The 26,367-nt window shown below is 50.5% G+C and overlaps 1 protein-coding gene across 1 annotated transcript in view; it reads left to right on the forward strand.

The window, feature by feature from the left end:
* Nucleotides 1-13,989, forward strand: part of arhgef4 (Rho guanine nucleotide exchange factor (GEF) 4) — a gene marked incomplete at both ends in the record, with an annotated part of 88,170 nt that extends 74,181 nt beyond the window's left edge. Inside the window, 3 exons of the mRNA XM_080489400.1 lie at nt 2,330-2,573; nt 11,696-11,770; nt 13,835-13,989. Of these exons, the coding sequence (XP_080345526.1) occupies nt 2,330-2,573; nt 11,696-11,770; nt 13,835-13,989 (474 nt within the window). The remainder of the gene's footprint in view (nt 1-2,329; nt 2,574-11,695; nt 11,771-13,834) is intronic.
* Between the last annotated feature and the right edge of the window lie 12,378 nt (nt 13,990-26,367).

The following is a 26,367-nucleotide window of genomic DNA, read 5'->3' on the forward strand; positions in this document are numbered from 1 at the left end:
TATAAAACATGGTGGCCTGCATGGTGGTGTGACTCCCAGTCCGTGTTCTAGTTTTGTCGTCCATGTTGGTGTTTAATAGCTTCCAGGTCATGGTTCTAGGGTCAGGGTCTGTCCAGTGGAGTGTCGATTCCACTAACGGAGCGTCAGTTCGTTCAGCGGAGAATCAGTTTCTCCAGTGTTGGTTCCTCCAGCATCGGTACGTCCAGCAGGGCGTCGGTTCCTTTAGCGGTTCCTCCAGCAAGGTATCGGTTCCTCCAGCATTGGTACGTCCAGTAGATTCCTCCAGCGGAGCGTCAGTTCTTCCATCAAAGTGTCAGTACTTCCAGCGGAACGTCGGTCCCTCCAGCGCAGTGTCGGTTCCTCCAGCAGAGAGTTGGTTCCTCCAGCAGAGTATCGGTTCCTCCACCAGAGCCTTGGTTCCTGCATTGGAACGTCGGTTCCTAGAACGGAGTGCTGATTCCTCCAGCGCAGAGTTGGTTCCACCAGCGGAGCATCGGTTCCTCCTGCGGAGTGTCGGTTCTTCCAGTGGAGAGTCGGTTCCTCCAGAGGAGAGTTTGTTCCCCCAGAAGATTTCCGGTTCCTCCAGCGGAGTGTCAGTTCCTCTGTCCTAGCTTCAGTTCCTGCAGTGGAGAGTCGAATCCTCCAGAGGAGACTTGGTTCCTCCAGTGGAGTGTCAGTTCCTACAGCTTAGCTTTGGTTCCTCCAGCACAGACCTTGTTCCTCCAAAGGACAGTTGGTTCCTCCAGTGGAGATTCGGTTCCTCCAGTGGAGCATCGGTTCCTCCAGCAGAGAGTCATTTCCTCCAGCACAGAGTTGGGTCCTCCAGCAAAGCAGCGGTTCCTCCAGCAGAGCATCGGTTACTCCAGCATATGTTCCTCCAGCATCAGTACATCCAAAGCACCGGTTCCTGTAGCAGAGCGTCGGTTCCTCCAGCTGAGCTTTGGTTCCCCCAGCGAAGCGTCGGTTCCTCCAGCAGAGAGTCAGTTCCCCCATCTTAGCTTTGTGTCCTCCAGTGGAGAGTCGGTTACTCCAGAGGAGAGTTGGTTCCTCCAGCGGAGTGTTGATTTCTCCAGCGTCGGTTCTTCCAGTGGAGCGTCGGTTTCTTAAGTGTCGGTTCCTCCAATATTGGTATCTTCAGCAGAGTGTCAGTTCCTGTAGCAGAGCATTGAGCGTCGGTTTCTTTAGTTGAGTGTCGCTTCTTCCAGCGCAGCGTCTGTTCCTCCAGCGGAGTGTCAGTTCCTCCAGCTGAGCTTTGGTTCCACGAGTGAAGCGTTGGTTTCTCCAGATGATAGTCGGTTTCTCCAGCTGAGCTTCTGTTCCTCCAGTGGAGAGTCGGTTCCTCCAAACAGAGCCTTAGTTCCTCCAGCAGACACCGGCTCTCCAGCGGACACCGGTTCCTCCAGCGTTGGTTCCTCCAGAGGTGGTTCCTCCATCTTCGGTCCCTCCAACAGTTCCTCCATCCAAGCGCCATACTCGACCGAACCGAATCATACCGTACTGTACCGGACTGTACTGCACATCCTGCATGGTGGAAACAAGTCTAATGATGAACCTGCCCACTTTATTATCTGGAGCTAATCTGAAGATCTCATTAAAGTTGTTCTGAGCTAATCCTAGAATAACAATGTGTAGATCAGGGAACCTTTGGTGGACCTCTACGGAATCTCTGGTGAACCTTTGTAGAACTTCTGAAGGGCCTCTACAGAACCTCTGGTGGATCTCTGGAGAACTTCGAGTGGACCTCTGATGAGCATCTACAGAACCTCTGGTGGACCTCTGGGAATCCTCTAGTGGACCTCTGATGGGCCTCTACAGAACCTCTGGTGGACCTCTGGGGAACCTCTAGTGTATCTCTGGGGAACCTCTTGTGGACCAAACATTTACAATCCTGAAGCCTGTATCCTGTACAGGATTTCCAGAACAACCTGTTTCATCCATCTAAACCAGTGATTTCCAAAAACACCAGTGTGCCGTGAGAGAACGTCAGGTGTCTGGTTCCTCCTCCTGCAGCTTCAGGAAGAGGACGACTGGTTCCTCCTCCTGCAGCTCTAGGAGGACGACGACTGGTTCCTCCTCCTGCAGCTCTAGGAGGACGACGACTGGTTCCTCCTCCTGCAGCTCCAGGAAGAGGACGACTGGTTCCTCCTCCTGCAGCTCTAGGAGGACGACGACTGGTTCCTCCTCCTGCAGCTCTAGGAGGACGATGACTGGTTCCTCCTCCTGCAGCTCCAGGAGGAGGACGACTGGTTCCTCCTCCTGCAGCCCCAGGAGGAGGAACCACAGTGAGGACGTCTGGTTCCTCTGCTGATGATCCTCCTCTGTGTTGCAGGACCTCCTGCGGCGTGACGTGATGTATTACAAAGGCAGGATGGACATGGACCACATGGAGGTGCTGGACCTGGAGGACGGGAAGGAGAAGGACTTCAACGTCAGCGTGAAGAACGGCCTGAAGCTGCGCTCCGTCTGCGGGGAGGAGCTGCACCTCCTCTGGGCCAAGAAGCCTGAGCAGAAGCAGCGCTGGCTCCGAGCCTTCCAGGACGAGAGGAGGCAGGTCCAGCACGACCAGGAGACAGGTGACTCCGCCCACACCTCCATCAGGTCAGGTTTCACCTACACATCCATCAGGTCAGACTGCACTCCACCTCCATCAGGTCAGAGCACCACCTCCACCTCAATCAGGTAGGTATGTAAAGAAATATTCAAACTGAACCAAATAGAATGTAACTGGTCCCACTGGACAGAGCAGGACAAACAAAGACAATGACACCCAAACCATTCAGATATCTTAACAACTGAGGAATTTATAGGTCAAAGAAGTTTACTAATTAGTTCAATATTCTTAAAGGTAATTAGTACACAAATCTGTGACTATTTGTAGTTTCTTTAACAATCAAGATATCTCAATGAAGCTTTCAGGGAAGGCGTGTCTCTTTATACTCCAATATGAAGGAATAATATTATATATTTTAAGTTTGTTCTTGGTCTGAAATACATTTGATAGTTTTAAGATTGGAGCTGCCACACCCTACTACCATACTACTACATACTACATATTACATACTACCACACCATATTTAATGTATTAGTCACTTTTTATCCATATACATGTTTTTTTATTAACATGGTAAATGTGTGTCATGTATTTTTATTATATTGGTCAATAACAAATCAAATCCTTGCCCTCCTCCTCCTCTTCCTCCTCCTCCTCCTCCTCTTCCTCTTCCTGCTCAGTCAACCTTTTTTCTGAACCATAAAAAGTTAGGAAACTTCGGGATTAGAAAGTCAAAACAATCAAAAACACGTTGTTTTACCTTTCAAAAGCGTCCCTTCATCTGTTGAAGTAGTTTTTATGTGTTGAAGTCCAGTGAGTTTTTAATACGTTCCAGTGACGATCTGAATGTTGACGGAAGTAAAAAATTCAAAATGGCGGAGGACGAGGGGTTTCCCCACTACGTCATTCTAGGGAATCCTGAGGAATTATGCAACGCTGTCCAATCAGAATGTAGGTTTTCTGGGTAATGCGGATCACGAATCAGGAAGAAAATTGCGGCCATCGTCACATACCTAAATCAGGTCAGACTGAACCTCCATCAGGTCAGACTGAACCTCCATCAGGTCAGACTGAACGTCCATCAGGTCAGACTGAACCTCCATCAGGTCAGACTGAACGTCCATCAGGTCAGACTGAACCTCCATCAGGTCAGCGCGCCACCGACACATCCACAACGTCTGCTAGACCTTCTCTCTATACCTCCACAACGTGTACTAGACCTTCTCTCTATACCTCCACAACGTGTACTAGACCTTCTCTCTATACCTCCACGTCTACTAGACCTTCTCTCTATACCTCCACAACGTCTACTAGACCTTCTCTCTGTACCTCCACAACGTCTACTAGACCTTCTCTCTATACCTCCACAACGTGTACTAGACCTTCTCTCTATACCTCCACAACGTGTACTAGACCTTCTCTCTATACCTCCACAACGTCTACTAGACCTTCTCTCTGTACCTCCACAACGTCTACTAGACCTTCTCTCTATACCTCCACATGTACTAGACCTTCTCTCTATACCTCCACAACGTCTACTAGACCTTCTCTCTATACCTCCACATGTACTAGACTTTCTCTCTATACCTCCACAACGTCTACTAGACCTTCTCTCTATACCTCCACGTCTACTAGACCTTCTCTCTATACCTCCACAACGTGTACTAGACCTTCTCTCTATACCTCCACAACGTCTACTAGACCTTCTCTCTATACCTCCACAATGTGTACTAGACCTTCTCTCTATACCTCCACAACGTGTACTAGACCTTCTCTCTATACCTCCACAACGTCTACTAGACCTTCTCTCTATACCTCCACAACGTGTACTAGACCTTCTCTCTATACCTCCACAACGTGTACTAGACCTTCTCTCTATACCTCCACAACATTGTTGGGATTTATGGTTGGTTATTAGCCTTAAATTACTGTAAGTTATATATTACTGAAAGTAATAAATCACTGGACGGAATTTATGAAAAATGTATTTTATTAATGGAAATAAACGGTCATTTACTCATTAACAACTCCTAAAGTAATTGATTAATTACTTAAAGGTAATAAATTATCAAAAATTATTTGTTAATGAAAAATTATTCATTTGAATAGATTTGTTCTAAATCTTTGTAATAGATTTGAGAGTGCAATGGCTTGATGCGGCCACCAGGTGGACGTCAAGAGGGATTGTGATGACCCACGCGACCACTAGAGGCGTTTGACTCGCTCTTTCTGCGGGACGCGGCGGTTGCTTCGCGACCAGATAAACAAGACGTCCGTCGCATGCATGCACAAGGGCGGTCTCGGAGCGAAGCGGTCTCACCTACTGTAAACAAACGGGCGGTTCCTTTGGCCCGGTTCTGAGTGTCGGAGTTCTAAGTGGATTTCGGGACATGCAGTGTGATCGAGGCAGATGTGGTCTGTGTGTGGGAGTTTATCTTGATCAGATAACAGGAGCGCAGGGAAGGGCAGACTCAGGTTAGTGAAAGAGGGGAAGACAGAGGATTCTGGCGAGGTTCGGTTCTGAACCCTGGCTCCTCCACACAGAGCTCCCAGTGGGCCTGGAACTCACTTGGACCTTTGGTTCTGAGGTGGAAAACCCGAGTCCCGGACTTGGTTGGTGCGCCTGAACTCACGTAGACAAACATCTGGGACGCTGTGGCCTTCTCAGCGGCACATTGAAACACATTGCATGTTAGCTTCACGCTAATCTAACAGGTGCTGCCCAGACAAAGCTCTTACTGTCCTGCTGTGCTGGACAGCACCGTCCGTGGTGCTGTGTTGGACAGCACCGTCCGTGGTGCTGTGTTGGACAGCACCGTCAGTGGTGCTGTGTTGGACAGCACCGTCCGTGGTGCTGTGCTGGACAGCACCGTCCGTGGTGCTGTGTTGGACAGCACCGTCAGTGGTTGTGTGTTGGACAGCACCGTCCGTGGTGCTGTGTTGGACAGCACCGTCCGTGGTGCTGTGCTGGACAGCACCGTCCGTGGTGCTGTGTTGGACAGCACCGTCAGTGGTTGTGTGTTGGACAGCACCGTGCGTGGTGCTGTGCGGTTCTCTGAGACTGTGGTACCTGGTTGTTACCTGGTCAGAATTCAGCGTCCTGAATCCTCAGCGTCCTGCTTCAGCTGCAGGAGTGGACAGCGAGGCAGCTGAAGGAGGAGAGGAGACGCTGGCTCGGGTCTCCAGAAAAAAAGGAAAGAGAAGAAGTAGTCCAAACTGTGTCCTGCTCGTCCAGCGGGCTGACGTTGGTTCTGTCCCTTGGACCTACTTGGTGCTCTCTTTACCGTCCCAAGCCAGCAGAGACGTGTGTCCCTCCTGGTGGCTGGGATGAGAAGCAGGGGACAGTTGGTAGAAAGGGAGTCTCACCAAGTTGACTTCTGGACCCCTCTGGTTTCCGGGTCGGGTTCGACCATTTTCATTGGTTGCCAACCTGGGGGGGGTGGAGACTTCCTGGGGCCTTTGCCCCCCTCCCTGCTGTTTTATGTCCTGTTCATTGTTCCTGGTGTTTCTCCTCTGGAGGAGAAACTTCTGGAGGAGTTCAGTGGACTCTTAAGGCCCAACAACGTGTACTAGTCTCACAGTCTCCAGGTTACCTGCGGTGTCCCCCAGAGGTCCGTCCTGGGTCCATAGCGCTTCCATCATCTACATGACATCTACTCGTGTCTTATAAAGTATGGAATTTCATTTCACTGCTATGCTGACGACACACAGCGATGCATGAAAACTGCTTCATTCTCTTCAACTGCTCCATCATCATCATCATCATCATCATCATCATCATCATCATCATCATCATCATCATCATCATCATCATCCTCTCCTTGCCTGGAGGAGATAGAGGTCTGAATGAGTCAAAACTTCCTTCAGCTAAACTGAACAAACTTGATTATTGCCCCCTCCTCTCCAGGTCCACTCATCCTCCAGAACCTCCATCTCCTTTAATGGACAGAACATCAGCTGTCACCAACCTCAGCGTGAGGCTGGACCCTCATCTCACTTTTGAAAATCAGATCAAGCATCTATGTAAATCCTGTTTCTATCATCTTAAGAACATCGCCATGAAGGAACGGGGGATCAGAACCGCACGCTTTCTCACCAGACTCCGTCCCTCCCTCACTATAGCCGACGCTGAGAAGCTCGTCCAGCGAGACGGGGTCGGACTCTACTGTCCTCCTCATCCAGACCTTCATCTCCTCCAGGATGGACTCTACGGTCCTCCTCATCCTCATCCAGACCTTCATCTCTTCCAGGATGGACTCTACTGTCCTCCTCATCCTCATCCAGCCCTTCATCTCTTCCAGGATGGACTCTACTGTCCTCCTCATCCAGACCTTCATCTCCTCCAGGATGGACTCTACGGTCCTCCTCATCCTCACCCAGACCTTCATCTCCTCCAGGATGGACTCTACTGTCCTCCTCATCCTCATCCAGCCCTTCATCTCTTCCAGGATGGACTCTACTGTCCTCCTCATCCTCATCCAGACCTTCATCTCTTCCAGGATGGACTCTACTGTCCTCCTCATCCTCATCCTCATCCAGCCCCTCATCTCCTCCAGGATGGAGTACTGTCATCCTCATCCTCATCCAGACCTTCATCTCCTCCAGGATGGAGTACTGTCCTCCTCATCCTCATCCAGCCCCTCATCTGCTCCAGGATGGACTCTACTGTCCTCCTCATCCTCATCCAGCCCCTCATCTCCTCCAGGATGGAGTACTGTCATCCTCATCCTCATCCAGCCCTTCATCTCTTCCAGGATGGAGTACTGTCCTCCTCATCCTCATCCAGACCTTCATCTCCTCCAGGATGGAGTACTGTCCTCCTCATCCTCATCCAGCCCCTCATCTCCTCCAGGATGGAGTACTGTCCTCCTCATCCTCACCCAGACCTTCATCTCCTCCAGGATGGACTCTACTGTCCTCCTCATCCTCATCCAGCCCTTCATCTCTTCCAGGATGAACTCTACTGTCTTCCTCATCCTCATCCAGACCTTCATCTCTTCCAGGATGGACTCTACTGTCCTCCTCATCCTCATCCTCATCCAGCCCCTCATCTCCTCCAGGATGGAGTACTGTCATCCTCATCCTCATCCAGCCCTTCATCTCTTCCAGGATGGAGTACTGTCCTCCTCATCCTCATCCAGACCTTCATCTCCTCCAGGATGGAGTACTGTCCTCCTCATCCTCATCCAGCCCCTCATCTGCTCCAGGATGGACTCTACTGTCCTCCTCATCCTCATCCAGACCTTCATCTCCTCCAGGATGGACTCTACTGTCCTCCTCATCCTCACCCAGACCTTCATCTCTTCCAGGATGGAGTACTGTCCTCCTCATCCTCACCCAGACCTTCATCTCCTCCAGGATGGAGTACTGTCCTCCTCATCCTCACCCAGACCTTCATCTCCTCCAGGATGGAGTACTGTCCTCCTCATCCTCATCCAGACCTTCATCTCCTCCAGGATGGACTCTACTGTCCTCCTCATCCTCACCCAGACCTTCATCTCCTCCAGGATGGAGTACTGTCCTCCTCATCCTCACCCAGACCTTCATCTCCTCCAGGATGGAGTACTGTCCTCCTCATCCTCATCCAGCCCTTCATCTCCTCCAGGATGGAGTACTGTCCTCCTCATCCTCATCCAGACCTTCATCTCCTCCAGGATGGACTCTACTGTCCTCCTCATCCTCATCCAGACCTTCATCTCCTCCAGGATGGACTCTACTGTCCTCCTCATCCTCAGCCAGACCTTCATCTCCTCCAGGATGGACTCTACTGTCCTCCTCATCCTCACCCAGACCTTCATCTCCTCCAGGATGGACTCTACTGTCCTCCTCATCCTCACCCAGACCTTCATCTCCTCCAGGATGGACTCTACTGTCCTCCTCATCCTCATCCTCATCCAGCCCCTCATCTCCTCCAGGATGGACTCTACTGAAGATATTTATTGAATATTGATTGAAATCATGACCTAAAATGACTAAACTGTACTCAAGTACCCAAAATACTATTTAATTACAGTATTTTCTTTCTTTATCAATTTAATCAGTGTATTGTTTTTTTCCACTTCAGTCTTTATTGATTTTTCCCATTTTTCCACACAAACAGAAACAACAGGACAGAACGTCCTGAACAAATGAAGTTGAAGTTAACTTAATCTAGACAGAACTGGGATTAATGATAGAGAGAAAAAACTAAGAAAGAAAGAAAAGAGGGTGGTTTCCTGTTGGGAGCTTCAATCTATGTTCTCAGTTCTTTTGCTTTGTCTTCTTCGTTGATCAGTCTTTCATTTAGTCTGTCGTTCTCCGGGTTCCTGAAAGAAGAACCAAGGTCCATTTCTTCCACTTCTCTTCTTCTTCTGCTTCTTGTCGTCTTAGTCAATATGTCGGTTTTTCCATTGTGTAGATTTCCTCTGTTTTGTCTGTCCATTGTTCCCAGTCGGTGGATCCACTCTACCCCAGTTCCTTGTTAGAACCTTTTTGCAGCTCTCAGTACTACTTCAACCAGACATCTATCCCCTGTGTGTAGTGGTTCTCCATTAGGGTACCCAGATACAGTATCTTACAGCTCTTGATAATCTTGTATCCTAGTATATTTTGCATTGTTATATGTATAGTTGTCCAAAATGTTTGGATCTTCTGGTCATTCCAAAATATGTGTGTGTGTATCGACTCTCCCACGTTCCCTCCAGCATGGCTGATTCACGTCTGAGTATTTACTTGTTCAGTACGTGTTTCTTAACTGCTGTTCTCCTCTCAGCTTTGCTCAGCTGAACAGGAGTTCTACTGTCTGGGATTGTTATTCCATTAGATTGGGGAGATCAAATGTCCACATTCTCATTCCCTTCAATTCCAACATGAGCTGGAATCCAGACTAAACTCACATTCCCTCCTGTTTTCTGGATTTTATACATTTTAAACTGTTTTCTTTAAAAAAAATGTTTTAAGTCAACTCCTGTTTGCAAGATTTCATGTCACTATACTTGTGAGGACTGCCCAGCTCTCTGGCTCTATCACTGCCTAACTCACTTCATATACTGTTTTATATTGCAATGCCATGAATATTGCTCTCTACTCCTCTGCGTACACTGAAACATGGGCTGAACCTGATTGGTCAATTGATACCATGCGGTATATACACACTTTGAAAGGCAGTCTCTGATTGGTTGGTAATTCTCTGACTCATCTTGATGATCAAATGCTGAAGCAGAGGAGGGATTTTCTTTCCAAGATGTTGAGGAGTTATATCTGTAGAATCCACACAGGTGGACTATTTCTATAGATCTATGATCTCATTTTTCATTTCCAAAATGTTGACATATGTTTGAATAACTGCACATCATTCATGCTTTTCATTGAAGAATAAATATTCTTTGAAAATGCTGATTTTGATATGAACAGAAGTATTGAGGATCCTGCTGGTTCCCTCAGCAGTTTAGTTCAGTGTGACTGTGACGTTCTAAAGTGTTGGACTGAGCTACAGGAGGCCTGCAGAGAACACATAAGTTTTAATGTTCTATTAAAAACTAAGAAGAGGAGAAAAGAAACTAGTTCACAGTTCAGAGTCTCCAGCAGCTCAGGTTAGGCTGCAGAGAGAAGTAATGTGGAACTACAGGGGGAACAAACAAGGACATGGAGTGAAGTTTGGAGTGAGGGGAGTCAGGTACGGGTACGGGTACAGGTACAAGTACAGGTATGGGTATGGGTACAGGTACAGGTACAAGTACAGGTACAGGTACAGGTACAGGTACAAGTACAAGTACAAGTACAAGTGAAAACCATCGCCAATGAAAATAAGCTATTACCTTAAAAGACAAAATACTTTTAAACAAAGCAAGAAAGTTTATTTAATGCATCAGCAAAGATAATAATGAGAAAAGTATATATATTACTGTTAAGAAGCAAAATATACACGTCACAATGTAGTATTTAGTCCTGAATGCATTAGAGTGGAGCGTCTATGGTCTATCTCCATCTAGTTTTCTTACATAGCAACACCAAACTCCAGTCTGAACCACAACAAGCCAGTCTGGCTGCTTCAGCCTTCAAAAGAACCTGAAGCACTTCAGTACTGTCCACTAGAGGGCCCTGTTCTCCCAGTGTCTACAGCCCCTCCTTCTCTGCTGTGTGTGTGTGTGTGTGTGTGTGTGTGTGGGAGGTGTGTGTGTGTGTGTGTGTGTGAGGTGTGTGTGTGTGAGGTGTGTGTGCGTGTGTGTGTGTGTGTGTGTGTGTGAGGTGTGTGTGTGTGAGGTGTGTGTGCGTGCGTGCGTGCGTGCGTGCGTGCGTGCTAACTAGTGGACTCCAGATTCGAGAGGCCGACTTGGGATTAGAAGTTCCCAGATTCAATTTCCACTGTGGACAGGTCCCCACGTGGGTCCCTGAGCAAGACCCTCGCTCCATCAGCTCCACCATCAGCTCCACCATCAGCTCCACCAGCTCCACCAGTTCCACCATCAGCTCCACCATCAGCTCCACCATCAGCTCCACCAGCTCCATCAGCTCCACCATCAGCTCCATCAGCTCCATCAGCTCCATCAGCTCCATCAGCTCCACCAGCTCCACCGTCAGCTCCACCGGCTCCACCAGCTGCACCAGCTCCACCATCAGCTCCACCATCAGCTCCACCATCAGCTCCACCAGCTCCACCAACTCGCCCACCAGCTCCACCAGTTCCATCAGCTAGACCAGCTGGTCCAGCTCCACCACCAGCTCCACCATAAGCCAGTCTTGCTCCATCAGCCCCTCTAGCTCCATCAGCGCCTCTGGCTCCACCAGCTCCACCAGCTCTGCGCCCTAGAAGTAGGCTGGTCAATGCAGAGAAGGAATTTCCTCAAGCAGATTAATAAAGCATGACGAGTTCTGCTGTTTCCGTGGAAACAGACGTTGTTTTCAGAACGTTGTGTAAACGGGAAACGTTTCTGAAATGAAAATGGAAAAACGATGTGATTAGTATTTTCCTGTGGTCCCAGTGACTCCCCCCATCGCTCCTCTGTCCGAATGATGAGCAGAATAAAAACACCACATCATCTGGGAGAGAACTCACACTTTGCTCTGTCAAATCTCCGTTTCTATTTCCACTTTAAAATAATAGTTTGATTGAGAAAGAAATGTGAGCAACTTTAGAACGTTAATTCATCTCTGTGTTTTTCTCAGGCTTTACTCTCACTGAGATCCAGAAGAAACAGGCCATGATGAACATCTGTAAGAGACCTGCTGGGAAACCCAAAGGTACACACACACGTTCTCCAGTAGGATCAGTCAGAAGTTCTCCAGTAGGATCAGTCAGAAGTTCTCTAGTAGGATCAGTCAGATGTTCTTCAGTAGGATCAGCCAGAGGTTCTCCAGTAGGATCAGTCAGAAGTTCTCTAGTAGGATCAGTCAGATGTTCTTCAGTAGGATCAGCCAGAGGTTCTCCAGTACGATCAGTCAGAGGTTCTCCAGTATTATCAGTCAGAGGTTCTCCAGCAGGATCAGTCAGAGGTTCTCCAGTAAGATAAGTTAGAGATTTTCCAGTAGGATCAGTTAGAGGTTCTCCACTAGGATTAGTTAGCGGTTCTCCAGTAGGATCGGTTAGCGGTTCTCCAGTAGGATCAGCCAGAGGTTCTCCAGTATTATCAGTTAGACGTTCTCCAGTAGGATAAGTCAGTGGTTCTCCAGTAGAATAAGTTAGAGGTTTTCCAGTAGGATCAGTTAGAGGTTCTCCAGTAGGATTAGTTAGTGGTTCTCCAGTAGGATCAGTTAGCGGTTCTCCAGTAGGATCAGCCAGAGGTTGTCCAGTATGATATGTTAGAGGTTGTCCGGCAGTATCAGTCAGAAGTTCTCCAGTAGGATCAGTCAGAAGTTCTCCAGTAGGATCTGTTTGGGGTTCTCCAGTAGGATCAGTCAGAAGTTCTCCAGTAGGATCAGCCAGAGGTTGTCCAGTAGGATCAGTCAGATGTTCACAAGCAGGATCAGTCAGAGGTTCTCCAGTATGATATGTTAGAGGTTGTCCGGCAGTATCAGTCAGAGGTTTTCCAGTAGGATAAGTTAGAGGTTCTCCAGTATGATATGTTAGAGGTTGTCCGGCAGTATCAGTCAGAAGTTCTCCAGTAGGATCAGTCAGAAGTTCTCCAGTAGGATCTGTTTGGGGTTCTCCAGTAGGATCAGTCAGAAGCTCTCCAGTAGGATCAGCCAGAGGTTCTCCAGTAGGATCAGTCAGAAGTTCTCCAGTACGATCAGTCAGAGGTTCACCAGTAGGATCAGTCAGATGTTCTTCAGTAGGATCAGTCAGAGGTTCTCCAGTAGGATTAGTTAGCGGTTCTCCAGTAGGATCGGTTAGCGGTTCTCCAGTAGGATCAGCCAGAGGTTCTCCTGTATTATCAGTTAGAGGTTCTCCAGCAGGATCAGTCAGAGGTTCTCCAGTAGGATAAGTTAGAGGTTTTCCAGTAGGATCAGTTAGAGGTTCTCCAGTAGGATTAGTTAGCGGTTCTCCAGTAGGATCAGTTAGCGGTTCTCCAGTAGGATCAGTCAGAGGTTCTCCAGTATTATCAGTTAGAGGTTCTCCAGCAGGATCAGTCAGAGGTTCTCCAGTAGGATCAGTTAGCGGTTCTGCAGTAGGATCAGCCAGAGGTTGTCCAGTAGGATCAGTCAGATGTTCACAAGCAGGATCAGTCAGAGGTTCTCCAGTAGGATAAGTTAGAGGTTCTCCAGTAGGATCAGTTAGAAGTTCTCCAGCAGGATAAGTTAGTGGTTCTCCAGTAGGATCAGTTAGCGGTTCTCCAGTAGGATCAGTCAGAGGTTCTCCAGTATTATCAGTTAGAGGTTCTCCAACAGGATCAGTCAGAGGTTCTCCAGTAGGATCAGTTAGCGGTTCTCCAGTAGGATCAGCCAGAGGTTGTCCAGTAGGATCAGTCAGATGTTCACAAGCAGGATCAGTCAGAGGTTCTCTAGTAGGATAAGTTAGAGGTTCTCCAGTAGGATCAGTTAGAGGTTCTCCAGTAGGATCAGTTAGAAGTTCTCCAGCAGGATAAGTTAGTGGTTCTCCAGTAGGATCAGTCAGAGGTTGTCCAGTAGGATCAGTCAGATGTTCATCAGTAGGAGCAGTCATTAGATCAGTTAGAGGTTCTCTCATAGGATCAGTTAGAGGTTCTCCAGTAGGATCAGTCAGAGGATCAGTTAGAGGTTCTCTCGTAGGATAAGTTAGAGGTTCTCCAGTAGGATCCGTCGGATGTTCTCCAGTAGGATCAGTGTAGGCTGATGAAGAGTTTGGAGGTGTTGAGGAGCTTGACCACTGTTTGTGTGTCTGTCCCCCAGCGGTGACCAGACCCTACTATGACTTCCTGCTCCGGCAGAAACACCCCTCCCTCCCCAGCGCTCTGCCCCAGCAGCAGGTCTTCATGCTGGCTGAGCCCAAGAGGAAGACCACCTTCTGGCACAACATCGGCAGACTGACACCCTTCAAGAAGTAAGAGGAGGAGGAGGAGGAGGAGGAGGAGGAGGAGGAGCGCTCTGCTCATGCCTGAACAGACCCTTTTGAAGCCTTCCTGTATTTTTCCTATCTGGAACATGGTCCTGATGAAACACTCAGTTATTGTAGTAATGAAGACGATGACAAGGAGAGATTATATTCTGAAAGCACTTTATTGGTTGACTCCCAGAAACACAGAGTGGAACCTGGAGCGTGGACACTTCCTGAACGTCTTCTGACTGGTACTTTGTCCTCGTGGTGTCAGGCCGCCTCCCGTCACCTTGCTGTCCTCCTGGCACCTCGCTGTCCTGGAACCTCCCGTCACCTCGCTGTCCTCCTGGCACCTCGCTGTCCTCCTGGCACCTCGCTGTCCTCCCGTCACCTCGCTGTCCTCCCGTCACCTCGCTGTCCTCCCGTCACCTCACTGTCCTCCTGGGACCTTGCTGTCCTCCCATCACCTCGCTGTCCTCCTGGCACCTTGCTGTCCTCACGGCACCTCGCTGTCCTCACAGCACCTCGCTGTCCTCCTGGCACCTTGCTATCCTCCAATTACCTCGCTGTCCTCCCGTCACCTCACTGTCCTCCTGGGACCTTGCTGTCCTCCTGACACATCGCTGTCCTGGAACCTCCCGTCACCTCGCTGTCCTCCTGGCCCCTTTCTGTCCTCCCGGCGCCTCACTGTACTCCTGGCACCTCGCTGTCCTCATGGCACCTCGCTGTCCTCCTGGCACCTCGCTGTCCTAGAACCTCTCGGCACCTCGCTGTCCTCACGGCACCTCGCTGTCCTCCTGGCACCTCGCTGTCCTAGAACCTCTCGGCACCTCGCTGTCCTCCTGGCACCTCGCTGTCCTAGAACCTCTCGTCACCTCGCTGTTGTCCTGGCACCTCACTGTCCTCCCGGCACCTTGCTGTCCTCCCATCACCTCGCTGTCCTCCCGTCACATCGCTGTCCTCCCGTCACCTCACTGTCCTCCTGGGACCTTGCTGTCCTCCCATCACCTCGCTGTCCTCCCGGCACCTCACTGTCCTCCTGGCACCTCGCTGTCCTGGAACCTCCCGTCACCTCGCTGTCGTCCTGGCACCTCGCTGTCCTCCCGGCACCTTGCTGTCCTCCCATCACCTCGCTGTCCTCCTGGGACCTTGCTGTCCTCCTAGCACCTCGCTGTCCTCCTGACACCTCGCTGTCCTCCTGGCACCTCGCGGTCCTCCTGGCACCTCGCTGTCCTCCTGGCACCTCACTGTCCTCCTAGCACCTCGCTGTCCTCCTGACACCTCGCTGTCCTCCTGACACCTCACTGTCCTCCTAGCACCTCGCTGTCCTCCTGACACCTCGCTGTCCTCCTGGCACCTCACTGTCCTCCTGACACCTCGCTGTCCTCCTGGCACCTCACTGTCCTCCTGACACCTCGCTGTCCTCCTGGCACCTCACTGTCCTCCTAGCACCTCGCTGTCCTCCTGACACCTCGCTGTCCTGCTGTTTCTTTCCACTGTTTTTGACACATGCCAAGTGTTCGTAGTGTCAGATGATTTGTTTGTTAAATGGGATCAAAAGGGAACCCAGAGGAGGGAGGAACTTTCTGGTGCTTTTTGCTGATTTCAGAATCATATTACTTTATTTCTACTTTTCTTCATGTTTCTGATTTCCATCCTTCAGTCTTCGGTTCTTCATTGTAGTTTTGGAAACACTCACAGTCCAAAGAAGATTCAGACTCCGGTCACACCACAGCATTCCAAGTGAGGACACCTCGTCTCTCACAGAAAAGTGTTTCCACTGCAGCAGCAGACACACTGACAACCATGTAGTTGGTATGCTGGGCCACGGGGGGCGCTGTTGCTTGTTTCTGTAATGAAACCACACAGACGTGTGCAGAGAACCATACGCTGTAAAGACAGTGGACAGAACTGACGTAGTGGACTGATGAGGAATCGGATGCTATTGGAGGAGAATCAACTATAAAACTAGAACACGGACTGGGAGTTACGCCACTACGGAGGCCGCCATGTTCGATGCTCACGAGTTAACAGAGGAACTATTTACCACGGCGGATGTGCACATGCATCAACAGTGCTCTGGAGCCTCCGGCGGTGTCTGCCTTGGGAGCCTGTATAGAAAAGTGATGGATGCAGTGGGTCCGACCTCCACTGTCGTGAAAATGGACCGTAAAGTTCCACTGGTTGTCGTCGTGGGTCAAACTGTTTTCACAAACACTCCTCAAACCTCCATGTCAGTGAAACGGCAGTGCTCCCTCCTCACCGCGCCATTTGATTTGGTTTCTTGAAGTGCCATTTGAAGTGTTTGAGGATGATTTATGATGACGTGATGAAGAAATACTGCAAAGAATATTTTTGTATCTGAAGAACCTTGCTATATTTAACCTCCTTCAGGAGCTGAGCTTTACTGTGCTACCAGGCTGACACACACACACACACACACACACACACACACACACACACACACACACACACACACACACACACACACACACACACACACACACACACACACACACACACACACACACACACACACACACACACACACACACACACACACACACACGGTGAGTGTAAGACTGTAAGTGCTTTCAGTGAAATGAACCTTTCGCCTTCCTGTTCAAATGTTTTTGCTTCTGACAATATTAAAGATTCCTAAATGACCAAAGTTCTGCCTGATCACTACTAGAGTTCACTCTCAGTTCCTCCCTGGAACCGTGCATGCCAGTGTGTTGTGGGAGGTTGTGTTCACCCTGTCCTGTGCTGTGGACTCCAGCCATGTTCCAACGGTATCGAGCTGATAAAAGACCTCTAGTGCCTCTGACACCATATCGCATGTTCATTTATTAATTTTTCACTTTAGAATACCAGTCTAATGTGGATTTACTTTCACTAGACGTGCGCTTGAATGTCAACATTTTCATTTTTTGTGATTTTTGCGTCATTGAAAAAAATTGTCTTCACAAATGTTGGCGGTTGGACAAGAAAGCGGAAGAGACGTCCCAGGAGGAGGAGGAGGACTTGACCGTCTTGGTATTATGGTTGTGGTGGATTTTGTTCGGTTCATTTCGTGTTGCTGGTTCTACCTTTTTACTGGTATGCCGGGCCGGTGTGTGGCAGGCACTCCAGCAGACGGAGTAAACCTTTTCAAATTCCCCAAAGACACCGTCCGCCGCCATCACTGGACGAGGCAAGTTCAATGGACACGACAAAAATGGACGCCGATGGATTTTCTGCCACACACATCCGAACCCCACAAGGAGCAGGTCGGCCATGGAAAAACGTGCCAAGGTAGCAGGAAGTAAATCCAAATGTTATCTAGTATTTCTAGAGTAATACAACGTTTTGTTAAACGTGTGTGCGTCTGTGTTTTCTGTGATTATTAATGTTTGTCCTCTTCAATGGTACTTTACTATAACATACTCGTGGTTCCTGCTCCTCATATTCATAATCGTGGTAATTCTAGTACTAGTATATGTATTGGTCAGACTCAATCATTTCTTTTGATTTTGATCCTGCTAGTGAAGTGTTTTAATGTTAATAAAACATTTTTTATTAAAGAGAATCTATTTCAGAAGCTCAATGAACTTCTTGGTCAACAAGTGGAGGCGGTTCCACATCATCTGACACAGAACCGGCGGACGGCGCTATTTCTGGAAGTGTTTGAGAAAGTTTTACAGACATGCAAGTAGTGACAGTTTAGATGTACATTATTAATAACTGCTCATCACAATACCAAATCAATATTGGTTGTTAACATGGTAACCCAGACAGCTTGAAGAGAACATGCAGATGCTGCAACTCAGGTTCAAACCAAGCCGCCATGCAGGACTGTCGGGACTCTAGATCAGCAGAGACGTCCCTGCAAAGCTCCATTTCTCCAAATTGATGTGTTTGAGTTGCTTCTTTCAGAAGTAATAATGAAAGCTCTGCTGCGAGATGCTCACAGGCGTTCACACGCCAGCAGTTTACCCACTCGGGTACGCAGACAGAGATCAGCCATGTTCTGATTGAAGAGTCGGGTGAGGACCAACCAGAGGAGGCTGAGGAGACTGAGGAGACTGAGGAGGCTGAGGAGACTGAGGAAGCTGAGGAAGCTGAGGAGGCTGAGGAAGCTGAGGAGGCTGAGGAGGCTGAGGAAGCTGAGGAGACTGAGGAAGCTGAGGAGACTGAGGAAGCTGAGGAAGCTGAGGAGGCTGAGGAAGCTGAGGAGACTGAGGAAGCTGAGGAAGCTGAGGAGGCTGAGGAGGCTGAGGAGGCTGAGGAAGCTGAGGAGGCTGAGGAAGCTGAGGAGGCTGAGGAGGCCATGTCAGATGAGGACTACGCACCATCTTATGAGTCTTTGGAGAGTGAGAGTGAGAGTGAGAGTGAGGTAGAAATGTGCACAGATGCCAGTGCTTCTCCCTGCGCCAGCCCTCAGCACACCTTCTACCTCGTCTTCTGGTCCAGCCCCGTCCAGCTGTTGTCTCCATGGTGCAGCTGTCCAATGTGCTCACATGTCCCTCCAAGCAGGTTGGGACTCTTCCCCAGCTTGTCCATTCAATGTAGGGACTGTGTCCATGGCTGCACCTGGAACAGTCAGCCTTCCAATGGCAAAACAGCTGCTGGTCACATTTTCTTGTCTGCTGCCATTTTGTTTGCCGGTGCCAGCGCCACCAAAGTGCTGCGAGTGTGCTGGCTCATGGGAGTGGCAGTGATCAGTATCAGGTCCTACTTTGGACACCAGCAGCGTACCCTGTACACAGCAGGGAGCCACAGTGGTGGATGCTCTGCACACTGGAGGCTGAGGGAGGAGATGTGGGCTGTGGGGGTGACGGCCGCGCTGGCTCGCCTGGCCACAGTGCAAAGTTTGGCACATACACACTCATGGAACTGCGGAAGAAAGCTGCGATGGACATTCAGGTGGTTCAGGTACAAGGACATGTGTCATAGACACTTAGTGTCCATTTGTACTTGTACTGCATATTTGTTTTTGTTTTCTTAAACTAAATAGAGCAAAGAAGTTGGTGGCCGTTTCCACCTGGAGCAGGAGGGTCCGAGACGATTATTGCAGAAGGTTAAAAACCACGTCCATGTTGGAACACTGGTGACCGGTCGGCACGTCTCCATCTGCAAAATGCTGCGTTGGACCATCCAGACCTGACGCACCTGTTTGACATCTGGCATGTTGCCAAAAGTCAGATGGTTCTCTATGTACACATGCAACATGCTGGACGGGTCATTTTCTCATTTGCAACCATATACATGTTAGTTTTCATGTACAGCTTCTGTTTACTAGTGAGTGATTGTTGTTCATTAAATTCGGGCATAAAGAAGAAGCAGGCAGCAGGACGGCAGATTGTCCAGGACTTGCTTCATGGATTGCTGAGGCTGAGGAGTGGACACAACAGACCAGTAGAGATGGTTCACCATCTCTACTGGTCTGTTGTGTCCACACCTGAGGGAAACCGGGAGCCTGTCTCCGCCGAGTGGAGGCGTCTGTCTCCCGTCCATCAGACATCAGGAGTCTGTCTCACAGAGTCTGTCTCCCATCCATCAGTCATCAGGAGTCTGTCTCCCATCCATCAGACATCAGACGTCTGTCTCCCATCCATCAGACATCAGGAGTCTGTCTCCCATCCATCAGACATCAGACGTCTGTCTCCCATCCATCAGACATCAGACGTCTGTCTCCCATCCATCAGACATCAGACGTCTGTCTCCCATCCATCAGACATCAGACGTCTGTCTCCCATCCATCAGACATCAGGAGTCTGTCTCCTATCCATCAGACATCAGACGTCTGTCTCCCATCCATCAAACATCAGACGTCTGTCTCCCATCCATCAGACATCAGGAGTCTGCCTCTTGTCCATCAGACATCAGGAGTCTGTCTCCTATCCAACAGACATCAGACGTCTGTCTCCCATCCATCAGACATCAGACGTCTGTCTCCCATCCATCAGACATCAGGAGTCTGCCTCTTGTCCATCAGACATCAGGAGTCTGTCTCCTATCCAACAGACATCAGACGTCTGCCTCCCGTCCATCAGACATCAGGCGTCTGTCTCCCGTCCATCAGACATCAGGCGTCTGTCTCTCCTCCATCAGACATCATACGTAGAGGCCTTCCACAGTCTGGTGACCCATTTTACTCCACAGATGTTGTCCTACTCGCATGACGGAATGGAGTGCCGGTAAGATAATAATTTTTTGAAGTATACAATTTGGCGCTCCCTCCTGCAGGTGCCGCCCTTTAGTCTGTCCACACGGCCGACCCTGATTTTCAGTCATAAATTCTGTCAAGCAATTTCAAAATAAAGTGGTGATACCACCCCTGTTTGGTTTCTTATATACTTTGGGTTTATTTCCATGTTATTTTACATTGTGGTGTTCTGCAGTCAGTGAGACCTGACCATAAACAAATAGTTGTTTTGTTTTTCTTTATGTGCAGAACAATCCTGGCTGCTCTGCACTTCAATGAAAACACACATAGAACACAAATGTGTTCCAAAGATGGAGCGCTGGTGTACAGTGTAAATACAAGAAGGGTGACGACATCGTCAGGAAAGTTTTGGAAAAGGCCACTTTTGGTAGTTGTATCTACTATCAGAATAATTGTTTGATAAATACAATGAGTTTCAGAAGCTTTACTCAACTAAACACTCATCGGTAAAACCACCTTTACATCGTTTTTATGTCTATGCATTGCATTGTCTTTAATCCATGTTGCAGAATGTCACAGAACTGAAGAGCATGGTTGAACCATTTGTTATGGTGGAGACGAGACTGAGGACTACAATGGAGACAAGACTAAGGACTACGATGGAGACGAGACTAAGGACTACGATGGAGACGAGACTGAGGACTACAATGGAGACGAGACTGAGGACTACAATGGAGACGAGGGAGACGAAGCTGAGGACTACGATGGAGACGAGGCTGAGGACTACGATGGAGAAGAGACTGAGGACTACGATGGAGACGAGGCTGAGGACTACGATGGAGACGAGGCTGAGGACTACGATGGAGACGAGACTGAGGACTACGATGGAGGCGAGACTGAGGACTACGATGGAGACGAGGCTGAGGACTACGAGGGACGAGACTGAGGACTACGATGGAGACGAGGCTGAGGACTACGATGGAGACGAGGCTGAGGACTACGAGGGACGAGACTGAGGACTACGATGGAGACGAGGCTGAGGACTACGATGGAGGCGAGACTGAGGACTACGATGGAGACGAGGCTGAGGACTACGATGGAGACGAGGCTGAGGACTACGAGGGACGAGACTGAGGACTACGATGGAGACGAGGCTGAGGACTACGATGGAGGCGAGACTGAGGACTACGATGGAGACGAGACTGAGGACTACAATGGAGACGAGGCTGAGGACTACGAGGGACGAGACTGAGGACTACGATGGAGACGAGGCTGAGGACTACGATGGAGACGAGACTGAGGACTACAATGGAGACGAGACTGAGGACTACGATGGAGACGAGACTGAGGACTACGATGGAGACGAGGGAGACGAGACTGAGGACTACAATGGAGATGAGACTGAGGACTACGATGGAGACGAGGGAGACGAGACTGAGGACTACAATGGAGACGAGACTGAGGACTACGATGGAGACGAGGGAGACGAGGCTGAGGACTACGATGGAGACGAGACTGAGGACTACGATGGAGACGAGACTGAGGACTACAATGGAGACGAGACTGAGGACTGCGATGGAGACGAGACTGAGGACTACAATGGAGACGAGGGAGACGAGACTGAGGACTACAATGGAGACGAGACTGAGGACTACGATGGAGATGAGGGAGACGAGACTGAGGACTACAATGGAGACGAGACTGAGGACTACGATGGAGACGAGGGAGACGAGACTGAGGACTACAATGGAGACGAGACTGAGGACTACGATGGAGACGAGACTGAGGACTACGATGGAGACGAGGGAGACGAGGCTGAGAACTACGATGGAGACGAGGGAGAAGAAGGTTGAGGACTACGATGGAGACAGGACTGAGGACTACGATGGAGACGAGGGAGACGAGGCTGAGGACTACGATGGAGACGAGATTGAGGACTACGATGGAGACGAGGGAGACAAAGCTGAGGACTACGATGGAGACGAGACTGAGGACTACGATGGAGACGAGGGAGACAAGGCTGAGGACTACGATGGAGACGAGACTGAGGACTACGAGGGAGACGAAGCTGAGGACTACGATGGAGACAAGGCTGAGGACTACGATGGAGACGAGACTGAGGACTACGATGGAGACGAGACTGAGGACTACAATGGAGACGAGACTGAGGACTACGATGGAGACGAGACTGAGGACTACGATGGAGACGAGAGAGACGAGACTGAGGACTACAATGGAGACGAGACTGAGGACTACGATGGAGACGAGGGAGACGAGACTGAGGACTACAATGGAGACGAGACTGAGGACTACGATGGAGACGAGACTGAGGACTACGATGGAGACGAGACTGAGGACTACAATGGAGACAAGACTGAGGACTGCGATGGAGACGAGACTGAGGACTACAATGGAGACGAGGGAGACGAGACTGAGGACTACAATGGAGACGAGACTGAGGACTACGATGGAGACGAGGGAGACGAGACTGAGGACTACAATGGAGACGAGACTGAGGACTACGATGGAGACGAGACTGAGGACTACAATGGAGACGAGGGAGACGAAGCTGAGGACTACGATGGAGACGAGGCTGAGGACTACGATGGAGAAGAGACTGAGGACTACGATGGAGACGAGGCTGAGGACTACGAGGGACGAGACTGAGGACTACGATGGAGACGAGGCTGAGGACTACGATGGAGACGAGACTGAGGACTACGATGGAGGCGAGACTGAGGACTACGATGGAGACGAGGCTGAGGACTACGAGGGACGAGACTGAGGACTACGATGGAGACGAGGCTGAGGACTACAATGGAGACGAGGCTGAGGACTACGATGGAGACGAAGCTGAGGACTACGATGGAGACGAGGCTGAGGACTACGATGGAGAAGAGACTGAGGACTACAATGGAGACGAGGCTGAGGACTACGATGGAGACGAGGCTGAGGACTACGATGGAGACGAGACTGAGGACTACGATGGAGGCGAGACTGAGGACTACGATGGAGACGAGGCTGAGGACTACGAGGGACGAGACTGAGGACTACGATGGAGACGAGGCTGAGGACTACGATGGAGGCGAGACTGAGGACTACGATGGAGACGAGGCTGAGGACTACGATGGAGGCGAGACTGAGGACTACGATGGAGACGAGACTGAGGACTACGATGGAGACGAGGCTGAGGACTACGATGGAGACGAGACTGAGGACTACGATGGAGACGAGGGAGACGAGACTGAGGACTACAATGGAGATGAGACTGAGGACTACGATGGAGACGAGCGAGACGAGACTGAGGACTACAATGGAGACGAGACTGAGGACTACGATGGAGACGAGGGAGACGAGGCTGAGGACTACGATGGAGACGAGACTGAGGACTACGATGGAGACGAGGGAGACGAGGCTGAGGACTACGATGGAGACGAGACTGAGGACTACAATGGAGACGAGGGAGACGAGACTGAGGACTGCGATGGAGACGAGACTGAGGACTACAATGGAGACGAGGGAGACGAGACTGAGGACTACGATGGAGATGAGGGAGACGAGACTGAGGACTACAATGGAGACGAGACTGAGGACTACGATGGAGACGAGGGAGACGAGACTGAGGACTACAATGGAGACGAGACTGAGGACTACGATGGAGACGAGACTGAGGACTACGATGGAGACGAGGGAGACGAGGCTGAGGACTACGATGGAGACGAGACTGAGGACTACGATGGAGACGAGGGAGACGAGGCTGAGAACTACGATGGAGATGAGGGAGAAGAAGGTTGAGGACTACGATGGAGACGAGGGAGACGAAGCTGAGGACTACGATGGAGACGAGACTGAGGACTACGATGGAGACGAGGGAGACGAGGCTGAGGACTACGATGGAGACGAGACTGAGGACTACGATGGAGACGAGGGAGACGAGGCTGAGGACTACGATGGAGACGAGATTGAGGACTACGATGGAGACGAGGGAGACGAAGCTGAGGACTACGATGGAGACAAGGCTGAGGACTACGATGGAGACGAGACTGAGGACTACGATGGAGACGAGGCTAAGGACTACGAGGGACGAGACTGAGGACTACGATGGAGACGAGGCTGAGGACTACGATGGAGGCGAGACTGAGGACTACGATGGAGACGAGGCTGAGGACTACGATGGAGGCGAGACTGAGGACTACGATGGAGACGAGACTGAGGACTACGATGGAGACGAGGCTGAGGACTACGAGGGACGAGACTGAGGACTACAATGGAGACGAGGCTGAGGACTACGATGGAGACGAGACTGAGGACTACAATGGAGACGAGACTGAGGACTACGATGGAGACGAGACTGAGGACTACGATGGAGACGAGGGAGACGAGACTGAGGACTACAATGGAGATGAGACTGAGGACTACGATGGAGACGAGCGAGACGAGACTGAGGACTACAATGGAGACGAGACTGAGGACTACGATGGAGACGAGGGAGACGAGGCTGAGGACTACGATGGAGACGAGACTGAGGACTACGATGGAGACGAGGGAGACGAGGCTGAGGACTACGATGGAGACGAGACTGAGGACTACAATGGAGACGAGGGAGACGAGACTGAGGACTGCGATGGAGACGAGACTGAGGACTACAATGGAGACGAGGGAGACGAGACTGAGGACTACGATGGAGATGAGGGAGACGAGACTGAGGACTACAATGGAGACGAGACTGAGGACTACGATGGAGACGAGGGAGACGAGACTGAGGACTACAATGGAGACGAGACTGAGGACTACGATGGAGACGAGACTGAGGACTACGATGGAGACGAGGGAGACGAGGCTGAGGACTACGATGGAGACGAGACTGAGGACTACGATGGAGACGAGGGAGACGAGGCTGAGAACTACGATGGAGACGAGGGAGAAGAAGGTTGAGGACTACGATGGAGACGAGGGAGACGAAGCTGAGGACTACGATGGAGACGAGACTGAGGACTACGATGGAGACGAGGGAGACGAGGCTGAGGACTACGATGGAGACGAGACTGAGGACTACGATGGAGACGAGGGAGACGAGGCTGAGGACTACGATGGAGACGAGATTGAGGACTACGATGGAGACGAGGGAGACGAAGCTGAGGACTACGATGGAGACAAGGCTGAGGACTACGATGGAGACGAGACTGAGGACTACGATGGAGACGAGACTGAGGACTACAATGGAGACGAGACTGAGGACTACGATGGAGACGAGACTGAGGACTACGATGGAGACGAGAGAGACGAGACTGAGGACTACAATGGAGACGAGACTGAGGACTACGATGGAGACGAGGGAGACGAGACTGAGGACTACAATGGAGACGAGACTGAGGACTACGATGGAGACGAGGGAGACGAGGCTGAGGACTACGATGGAGACGAGGGAGACGAGGCTGAGGACTACGATGGAGACGAGACTGAGGACTACGATGGAGACGAGACTGAGGACTACAATGGAGACGAGACTGAGGACTGCGATGGAGACGAGACTGAGGACTACGATGGAGACGAGGGAGACGAGACTGAGGACTACAATGGAGACGAGACTGAGGACTACGATGGAGACGAGGGAGACGAGACTGAGGACTACAATGGAGACGAGACTGAGGACTACGATGGAGACGAGGGAGACGAGACTGAGGACTACAATGGAGACGAGACTGAGGACTACGATGGAGACGAGACTGAGGACTACGATGGAGACGAGGGAGACGAGGCTGAGGACTACGATGGAGACGAGGGAGACGAGACTGAGGACTACAATGGAGACGAGACTGAGGACTACGATGGAGACGAGACTGAGGACTACGATGGAGACGAGTGAGAAGAAGGTTGAGGACTACGATGGTGACAGGACTGAGGACTACGATGGAGACGAGGGAGACGAGGCTGAGGACTACGATGGAGACGAGACTGAGGACTACGATGGAGACGAGGGAGACGAGGCTGAGGACTACGATGGAGACGAGACTGAGGACTACGATGGAGACGAGGGAGACGAGACTGAGGACTACAATGGAGACGAGACTGAGGACTACGATGGAGACGAGGGAGACGAGGCTGAGGACTACGATGGAGGCGAGACTGAGGACTACGAGGGACGAGACTGAGGACTACGATGGAGATGAGGGAGACGAGACTGAGGACTACGATGGAGACGCGACTGAGGACTACGATGGAGACGAGACTGAGGACTAC

The sequence above is a fragment of the Lipophrys pholis genome (assembly GCF_963383615.2).
Source record: "Lipophrys pholis genome assembly, chromosome: 20".
NCBI classification, from domain to species: domain Eukaryota; kingdom Metazoa; phylum Chordata; class Actinopteri; order Blenniiformes; family Blenniidae; genus Lipophrys; species Lipophrys pholis.